General features: G+C 50.8%; 1 protein-coding gene across 1 annotated transcript in view; it reads left to right on the forward strand.

Annotated features, from left to right (window-relative positions):
* The window catches only part of LOC145338675 (large neutral amino acids transporter small subunit 3-like), a 74,342-nt gene that overhangs the window by 42,624 nt on the left and 21,718 nt on the right, over positions 1-10,000 (forward strand). The window contains exons 6-7 of the mRNA XM_080183062.1: positions 7,927-8,019; positions 8,937-9,070. Of these exons, the coding sequence (XP_080039188.1) occupies positions 7,927-8,019; positions 8,937-9,070 (227 nt within the window). The remainder of the gene's footprint in view (positions 1-7,926; positions 8,020-8,936; positions 9,071-10,000) is intronic.

The following is a 10,000-nucleotide window of genomic DNA, read 5'->3' on the forward strand; positions in this document are numbered from 1 at the left end:
GATGTGTAGGTTAGGGTGGATTGGCCATGCTAAGTTGCCCCCTTAGTGTCCAAAGATGTGCACGTTAGGGTGGATTGGCCATGCTAAATTGCCCCTTAGTGTCCAAAGATGTGTCGGTTAGGGTGGATTGGCCATGCTAAATTGCCCCTTAGTGTCCAAAGATGTGCAGGTTGGGGTGGATTGGCCATGCTAAATTGTCCCTTAGTGTCCAAAGATGTGTAGGTTAGGGTGGATTGGCTGTGCTAAATTGTCCCTTAGTGTCCAAAGATGTGTAGGTTAGGGGGATTGGCCATGCTAAATTGTCCCTTAGTGTCCAAAGATGTGTAGGTTAGGGGGGATTGGCCATGCTAAATTGTCCCTTAGTGTCCAAAGATGTGTAGGTTAGGGTGGATTGGCCATGCTAAATTGTCCCTTAGTGTCCAAAGATGTGTAGGTTAGGGTGGATTGGCTGTGCTAAATTGTCCCTTAGTGTCCAAAGATGTGTAGGTTAGGGGGGATTGGCCATGCTAAATTGTCCCTTAGTGTCCAAAGATGTGTAGGTTAGGGTGGATTGGCCATGCTAAATTGTCCCTTAGTGTCCAAAGATGTGTAGGTTAGGGGGGATTGGCCATGCTAAATTGTCCCTTAGTGTCCAAAGATGTGCAGGTTAGGTGGATTGGCCATGCTAAATTGCCCCTTAGTGTCCAAAGATGTGCAGGTTAGGGTGGATTGGCCATGCTAAATTGTCCCTTAGTGTCCAAAGATGTGTAGGTTAGGGTGGATTGGCCATGCTAAATTGTCCCTTAGTGTCCAAAGATGTGTAGGTTAGGGTGGATTGGCCATGCTAAATTGTCCCTTAGTGTCCAAACATGTGTAGGTTAGGTGGATTGGCCATGCTAAATTGTCCCTTAGTGTCCAAAGATGTGCAGGTTAGGGTGGATTGGCCATGCTAAATTGTCCCTTAGTGTCCAAAGATGTGTAGGTTAGGTGGATTGGCCATGCTAAATTGTCCCTTAGTGTCCAAAGATGTGCAGGTTAGGGTGGATTGGCCATGCTAAATTGTCCCTTAGTGTCCAAACATGTGTAGGTTAGGTGGATTGGCCATGCTAAATTGTCCCTTAGTGTCCAAAGATGTGCAGGTTAGGGTGGATTGGCCATGCTAAATTGTCCCTTAGTGTCCAAAGATGTGCAGGTTAGGGTGGATTGGCCATGCTAAATTGTCCCTTAGTGTCCAAAGATGTGCAGGTTAGGGTGGATTGGCCATGCTAAATTGTCCCTTAGTGTCCAAACATGTGTAGGTTAGGGTGGATTGGCCGTGCTAAATTGTCCCTTAGTGTCCAAAGATGTGTAGGTTAGGGTGGATTGGCCATGCTAAATTGTCCCTTAGTGTCCAAAGATGTGCAGGTTAGGTGGATTGGCCATGCTAAATTGTCCCTTAGTGTCCAAAGATGTGCAGGTTAGGGTGGATTGGCCATGCTAAATTGTCCCTTAGTGTCCAAACATGTGTAGGTTAGGTGGATTGGCCATGCTAAATTGTCCCTTAGTGTCCAAACATGTGCAGGTTAGGTGGATTGGCCATGCTAAATTGTCCCTTAGTGTCCAAAGATGTGCAGGTTAGGGTGGATTGGCCATGCTAAATTGTCCCTTAGTGTCCAAAGATGTGCAGGTTAGGGTGGATTGGCCATGCTAAATTGTCCCTTAGTGTCCAAAGATGTGCAGGTTAGGGTGGATTGGCCGTGCTAAATTGCCCCTTAGTGTCCAAAGATGTGTAGGTTAGGGTGGATTGGCTGTGCTAAATTGTCCCTTAGTGCCCAAAGATGTGTAGGTTAGGGGAGATTTGCCATGCTAAATTGTCCCTTAGTGTCCAAAGATGTGTAGGTTAGGGGAGATTTGCCATGCTAAATTGTCCCTTAGTGCCCAAAGATGTGTAGGTTAGGGGAGATTTGCCATGCTAAATTGTCCCTTAGTGTCCAAAGATGTGTAGGTTAGGGTGGATTGGCCATGCTAAATTGCCCCTTAGTGTCCAAAGATGTGTAGGTTAGGGTGGATTGGCCATGCTAAATTGCCCCTTAGTGTCCAAAGATGTGTAGGTTAGGGTGGATTGGCCATGCTAAATTGTCCCTTAGTATCCAAAGATGTGTAGGTTAGGGTGGATTGGCCATGCTAAATTGCCCCTTAGTGTCCAAAGATGTGTAGGTTAGGGTGGATTGGCCATGCTAAATTGTCCCTTAGTATCCAAAGATGTGTAGGTTAGGGTGGATTGGCCATGCTAAATTGCCCCTTAGTGTCCAAAGATGTGTAGGTTAGGGTGGATTGGCCATGCTAAATTGCCCCTTAGTGTCCAAAGATGTTCAGGTTAGGTGTGATATGGCATACAGCTCAGTGTCAGATTGAAAGAATGCTCGGCATTTTAAATTGGGTTCTGGGTCAGACTGGAATCTGGAACAGGTCGAGTGAGTTTGGGAGTATTGAGATGGAATGTTGAATGTAGGTGTGGGCAGAATGCCAGTCCTGGGTGTTACCCTCAGTGCCCGGTGTTGAGTCTCCCTCGCCTTGCAGGAGGAGTATTCAAAATTAGGAGCAGGAGAGGGCCACTCTGCCCCTTACGCCTGCTCTCCCATTCTACAAACCCCTGCCATGGGGAGGCACGGTGGCACAGTGGGTTAGCGCCTCACAGCGCCAGGGACCCAGGTTCGACTCCCAGGCTTGGGCCTGTGTGGAGTCTGCACATTCTCCCCGTGTCTGCGTGGGTTTCCTCCGGGTGCTCCGGTCTCCTCCCACAGTCTGGAAGAGGTGCTGGTTCGGGGGTGCGTTGGGGCCGTGCTAAATTCTGCCTCAGCGTAACCCCAACAGGAGTGTGGCAACTCGGGGGTTTTCACAGTCACTACATTGTGGTGTTAATGTCCACAATGTGGGCATTATTGGTGACTCGAACAAATAAAACATCTGACCGTAACCTTGATGTGATAGTGACCCTTGACCCCACGACCCCGGATAACCTTTCACCCCCTTGTTCCTCAGGAGTCTATCTCACTCTGCCTCGGAAATGTTCACAGATTCTGCTCCTTCGGAGGAAGAAAGTTCCAGAGAGTCTGCACCCCCTGAGAAAACATTTCTCCCCCTCTCCGTCTCCAGTGGGCTCCTCCTTCTTTTTAAACAGCGACCTCGCCCCCCCCCAGCTCCCCCCACCCCCCCGACCACCCAAACCCACCCCCTCATTCTAGATTCCCCCGCAGGGGGAAACATTCTCTCCGTATCCACCCCGTCCAGACCCCCTCAGGACCTGACAGGTTTCGTTCCAGCCCTTTCACTCGTCTGAACTCCAGCAGATACAAGACCAGAAGACATAGGAGCCGAATGAGGCCATTCGGCCCATCGAGTCTGCTCCCCCATTCAATCATGGCTGATATTTTTCTCATCCCCCATTCTCCTGCCTTTTCCCCATAACCCCTGATCCCCTTATTAATCAGGAACCGATCTATCTCTGTCTTAAAGACACTCAGTGACCCGACCTCCTCTGTGGCAAAGAGTTCCACACATTCCCCACTCTCTGGCTGAAGAAATTCCTCCTCATCTCTGTTTTAAAGGATCGTCCCTTTAGCCTGAGGTTGTTCCCTCTGGTTCTAGTTTTTCCTACTAGTGGAAACACCCTCTCCACGTCCACTCTATCCAGGGCCTCACAGTATCCTGTAAGTTTCAATAAGATCCCCCCCGCCAATCCTTCTAAACTCCATCGAGTACAGACCCAGAGTCCTCAACCTGTTCCTCATACGACAAGCTCTTCATTCCAGGGATCATTCTTGTGAACCTCCTCTGGGTCTTTTCCAAGGCTGGCACGGTAGCACAGTGGGTTAGCACTGCTGCTTCACAGCTCCAGGGTCCTGGGTTCGATTCCCGGCTCGGGTCACTGTCTGTGCGGAGTTTGCACATTCTCCTCGTGTCTGCGTGGGTTCCCCCCCCCCGGGTGCTCCGGTTTCCTCCCACAGTCCAAAGATGTGTGGGTTAGGTTGATTGGCCGTGCTAAGAAATTGCCCCTTAGTGTCCAGAGATGTGTAGGTTAGAGGGATTAGTGGGTATAATATGTAGGGATATGGGGGTAGGGCCTGGGTGGGATTGTGTTCAGTGCAGACTCAATGGGCCGAATGGCCTCTTTCGGCGCTGTAGGGTTCTATGAAGACTTCCTTAGATACGGGGCCCAAAACTGCTCACAATATTCCAACTGGGGTCTGACCAGAGCCTTATACAGCCTCAGAAGTCCATCCCTGCTCTTGTATTCTAGTCCTCTCAACATGAATGCTAACATTGCATTTACCTTCCTAACTGCCGACTGAACTGCCGACTGTGTGCAGTTTTGGGCGCCGCACCTGCGCAAAGATATTTTGGCCTTGGAGGGAGTGCAGAGGAGGTTTACTAGGCTGATGCCGGAGTTGAGGGGGTTGAGCTATGAGGAGAGGCTGAATAAACTAGGCTTGTACTCGTTAGAGTTTAGAAGAATGAGGGGAGATCTCATTGAGACGTATAAGATGATGAATGGGATGGATAGGATAGAGGTGGAGAGACTCTTCCCGCTCAGAAAGGACAGTAGGACTAGGGGGCACAGCCTCAAGATAAAGGGGGGGGCGGTTTAGAACGGAGTTGAGGAGGAACTTCTTCACTCAAAGGGTGGTGAATCTCTGGAATTCTCTGCCCGTTGAAGTGGTGGAGGCTGCCTCGCTAAATATTTTTAAGACGCGGGTTGATGGGTTTTTGATAAGAGAGGGGATTAAGGGTTATGGGGAGAGGGCGGGAATGTGGAACTGAGCCACGACAGATCAGCCATGATCTTATTGAATGGCGGGGCAGGCTCGAAGGGCTAGATGGCCGACTCCTGCTCCTATTTCTTATGTTCTTATGAACCAGCACGTTAACCGGAAGAGAATCTTGAAGAAGGATTCCCAAAGCCTTTCCCCATTTAGAAAATAGTCTCTGTCTCCATTCCTCCTTCCAAGGTGCAGAGCCTCACACTTTTCCACATTGCATTCCAATCCCACCCTCTCCAACCTTCCCTCAGGAGATAGCCTGCCCTTTCTGGGAAACTTTCTCCGAAGTGTATGCATCATAATCGCATTATCTCCTTCGGTGAGGACACACAGTACTCCAGGCGTGGATTCACCCACGCCCTGTACAACTGAAACACAACCTCCCTGCATTTACCTTCAGATGCCCCTCCCAATCAATGGCAATGTTCTCCTCACTTCCTCTATTTCTGACTGTTAGAACGCGGATTGGCGGTTGGTGACTAGTGGGGTGCCCCAGGGGTCGGTGCTGGGGCCTCAGCTATTTACCATTTATATAGATGATCTGGAGGAGGGAACCGAGTGCAGGGTGTCGAAATTTGCTGATGACACCAAGATTGGGGGAACGGCAAACTGCGCGGAGGGTGTGGAGAGTCTGCAGAAGGATCTAGATAGGCTGGGCGAATGGGCCAGGAAATGGCAAATGGAATTTAATGTTGGCAAGTGTGAGGTGGTCCACTTTGGTAGGAATAATGGTAGGAAGGACTATTACTTACGTGGCGAAAAACTGCAGCAGGCGACGGTGCAGAGGGACCTCGGGGTCCTTGTGCATGAGTCGCAAAAACCCAGCCTGCAGGTGCAGCAGGTGGTCAGGAAGGCGAATGGGATGCTGGCCTTCATAGCGAGGGGGATTGAATATAAAAGTAGGGAGGTCTTGCTGCGGCTGTATAGGGCATTGGTGAGGCCGCAGCTGGAGTACTGTGTGCAGTTTTGGTTGCCGCACTTACGCAAGGATATTTTGGCCTTGGAGGGAGTGCAGAGGAGGTTTACTAGGCTGATGCCGGAGTTGAGGGGATTGAGCTATGAGGAGAGGCTGAATAAACTAGGCTTGTACTCGTTAGAGTTTAGAAGAATGAGGGGAGATCTCATTGAGACGTATAAGATGATGAATGGGATGGATAGGATAGAGGTGGAGAGACTCTTCCCGCTCAGAAAGGACAGTAGGACTAGGGGGCACAGCCTCAAGATAAAGGGGGGGCGGTTTAGAACAGAGTTGAGGAGGAACTTCTTCACTCAAAGGGTGGTGAATCTCTGGAATTCTCTGCCCGTTGAAGTGGTGGGGGCTGCCTCGCTAAATATTTTTAAGACACGGGTTGATGGGTTTTTGATAAGAGAGGGGATTAAGGGTTATGGGGAGAGGGCGGGAATGTGGAACTGAGCCACGACAGATCAGCCATGATCTTATTGAATGGCGGGGCAGGCTCGAAGGGCGAGATGGCCTACTCCTGCTCCTATTTCTTATGATCTTATGTTCTTATGTTTAGAGATTACTGATTAGATTGCGAATCTTTACACCTAACCTGCTGTTCAAGTCTTAAAGTGGCTGACAATGTGTGTGGAAGGAGCTCTGATTACAGGTTAAAGAGATGTGTATTGTCTCCAGACAGTACAGTGAGTGAGGTTTTGCAAACCCAGGCAAGTCACGGGAGTTACAGATAAGGTGACATGAACCCACTATCTGTAACTTCCGTGACTTGCCTGGGTTTGCAAAACCTCACTCACTGTGCTGTCTGGAGACAATACACATCTCTTTAACCTGTGATCAGAGCTCCTTCCACTCACATTGTCATTTTTAAGACTTAAAGACTTGAACAGCAGGTTAGGTGTAAAGATTCACATTCTAATCAGTAAACTGTAAACTGTCTGTGCTTTATATGCTCTGCCTGAGGCCAGAACTCTCCATTCACCTGATGAAGGGACAAACCTCGGAAGCTAGTGAGTTTACTATCAAATAAATCGGTTGGACTGAAACCTGGTGTTGTCAGACTTTTTACTGTGTTTACCCCAGTCCAACGCCAGCACATCCACATCATATCTGTGTACACTAAGGGGCAATTTAGCATGGCCAATCCACCCTAACCTACACATCTTTGGACACTAAGGGACAATTTAGCATGGCCAATCCACCCTAACCTACACATCTTTGGACACTAAGGGGCAATTTAGCATGGCCAATCCCCCCTAACCTACACATCTTTGGACACTAAGGGACAATTTAGCATGGCCAATCCACCCTAACCTACACATCTTTGGACACTAAGGGGCAATTTAGCATGGCCAATCCACCCTAACCTACACATCTTTGGACACTAAGGGACAATTTAGCATGGCCAATCCACCCTAACCTACACATCTTTGGACACTAAGGGGCAATTTAGCATAGCCAATCCACCTAACCTACACATCTTTGGATACTAAGGGGCAATTTAGCATGGCCAATCCACCTAACCTGCACATCTTTGGACACTAAGGGACAATTTAGCACGGCCAATCCCCCTAACCTACACATCTTTGGACACTAAGGGGCAATTTAACATGGCCAATCCCCCTAACCTGCACATCTTTGGACACTAAGGGACAATTTAGCATGGCCAATCCACCCTAACCTGTACATCTTTGGACACTAAGGGGCAATTTAGCATGGCCAATCCACCCTAACCTGTACATCTTTGGACACTAAGGGGCAATTTAGCATGGCCAATCCACCCTAACCTGTACATCTTTGGACACTAAGGGGCAATTTAGCTTGGCCAATCCACCAACAGTCCAATCCAATCCTTCAGTCAATACAGATGTTAGGTCAGTAGTTCATTGAGTCAAATCCTTTGGATGTGAAATGGGGTTGTTTATAGACCGGGCCTCTGTGTAAGTGTGTGTGTGTGTGAGGGTGTTGCGTTTGTGTGTGTGCGTGTGCGTGTGTGTGTGTGTGAGGGTGTTGTGTTTGTGTGTGTGCATGTGTGTGTGTGTGTGTGTGTTTGAGTGTGTGGGGAGGAGGGACAGAGGCGGTGTGGCCTACTCTGAGCACAGAGAGCATGCTGGGAATCGGTCGGCCATATTGGAAAGGCGGCCATTTTGCCTAATTTGATTCCTTCTCTCCATTCTTTCCCTGCAGTTACCCAACATGTTTGGCAACCTGAGGTCCACCATGATGTCCTTAATGATTGGATCCTACGCTTCTTCTGCCGTCACTTTCCCTGGAATTAAGGTGAACCCCATGTGTGCTCGCCCTCTCTCTCTCCTTGCCTTTCTCTCTGTTACTTCCCCTGGAGCTGTCACCCTCTCAGAGGGTGACCCAATCCAAGGATCAAACCCGGGTGCCTGGTGCCATGAGGCAGCAGTGCTAAGCATTGCCACGGTGTCACTCCAGGTTATCTCAGGTCAGGAAGGCGAATGGGATGCTAGCCTTCATCGCAAGGGGGATTGAATATAAAAGTAGGGAGGTCTTGCTGCAGCTGTATAGGGCATTGGTGAGGCCGCAGCTGGAGTACTGTGTGCAGTTTTGGTCGCCGTACTTACGCAAGGATATTTTGGCCTTGGAGGGAGTGCAGAGGAGGTTTACTAGGCTGATGCCGGAGTTGAGGGGGTTGAGCTATGAAGAGAGGCTGAATAAACTAGGCTTGTACTCGTTAGAGTTTAGAAGAATGAGGGGAGATCTCATTGAGACGTATAAGATGATGAATGGGATGGATAGGATAGAGGTGGAGAGACTCTTCCCGCTCAGAAAGGACAGCAGGACTAGGGGGCACAGCCTCAAGATAAAGGGGAGGCGGTTTAGAACGGAGTTGAGGAAGAACTTCTTCACTCAAAGGGTGGTGAATCTCTGGAATTCTCTGCCCGTTGAAGTGGTGGAGGCTGCCTCGCTAAATATTTTTAAGACGCGGGTTGATGGGTTTTTGATAAGAGAGGGGATTAAGGGTTATGGGGAGAGGGCGGGAAAGTGGAACTGAGCCACGACAGATCAGCCATGATCTTATTGAATGGCGGGGCACGCTCGAAGGGCTGGATGGCCTACTCCTGCTCCTATTTCTTATGTTCTTATGACTAGGCCGAGAGTGAAGCCTGGGCCTTGCCTTGCGGTGTTCATGTTTGGAATTAAAGGCCTCTCTCTTCTTTTTGCCACAGGTGATCTATGACTCTGGTGTCCCCTTCATCATTATCATGTACACGTGGGCCGGGCTGGCGTGTGGAGTCTTCCTCAACTGTTACTTGAATTGGCCTCTGGAAACATTCCCAGACCCTGAAGAAGGCTCCTACACGTAGGTGATCCAATCCTGGGACAGTGCGGCGCTCCCTCAGCACTGACCCTCTGACAGTGCGGCGCTCCCTCAGCACTGACCCTCTGACAGTGCGGCACTCCCTCAGCACTGACCCTCTGACAGCGCAGCACTCCCTCAGCACTGACCCTCTGACAGTGCAGCACTCCCTCAGCACTGACCCTCTGACAGTGCGGCGCTCCCTCAGCACTGACCCTCTGACAGTGCGGCACTCCCTCAGCACTGACCCTCTGACAGTGCGGCACTCCCTCAGCACTGACCCTCTGACAGTGCGGCGCTCCCTCAGCACTGACCCTCTGACAGTGCGGCGCTCCCTCAGCACTGACCCTCTGACAGTGCGGCACTCCCTCAGCACTGACCCTCTGACAGTGCGGCGCTCCCTCAGCACTGACCCTCTGACAGTGCGGCGCTCCCTCAGCACTGACCCTCTGACAGTGCGGCGCTCCCTCAGCACTGACCCTCTGACAGTGCGGCGCTCCCTCAGCACTGACCCTCTGACAGCGCAGCACTCCCTCAGCACTGACCCTCTGACAGTGCAGCACTCCCTCAGCACTGACCCTCTGACAGTGCGGCGCTCCCTCAGCACTGACCCTCTGACAGTGCGGCACTCCCTCAGCACTGACCCTCTGACAGTGCGGCACTCCCTCAGCACTGACCCTCTGACAGTGCGGCGCTCCCTCAGCACTGACCCTCTGACAGTGCGGCGCTCCCTCAGCACTGACCCTCTGACAGTGCGGCACTCCCTCAGCACTGACCCTCTGACAGTGCGGCGCTCCCTCAGCACTGACCCTCTGACAGTGCGGCGCTCCCTCAGCACTGACCCTCTGACAGTGCGGCACTCCCTCAGCACTGACCCTCTGACAGTGCGGCACTCCCTCAGCCCTGACCCTCTGACAGTGCGGCACTCCCTCA

This window comes from Carcharhinus amblyrhynchos, unplaced genomic scaffold, assembly GCF_965287045.1.
Source record: "Carcharhinus amblyrhynchos unplaced genomic scaffold, sCarAmb.v2.hapA chromosome_139, whole genome shotgun sequence".
NCBI lineage: Eukaryota > Metazoa > Chordata > Chondrichthyes > Carcharhiniformes > Carcharhinidae > Carcharhinus > Carcharhinus amblyrhynchos.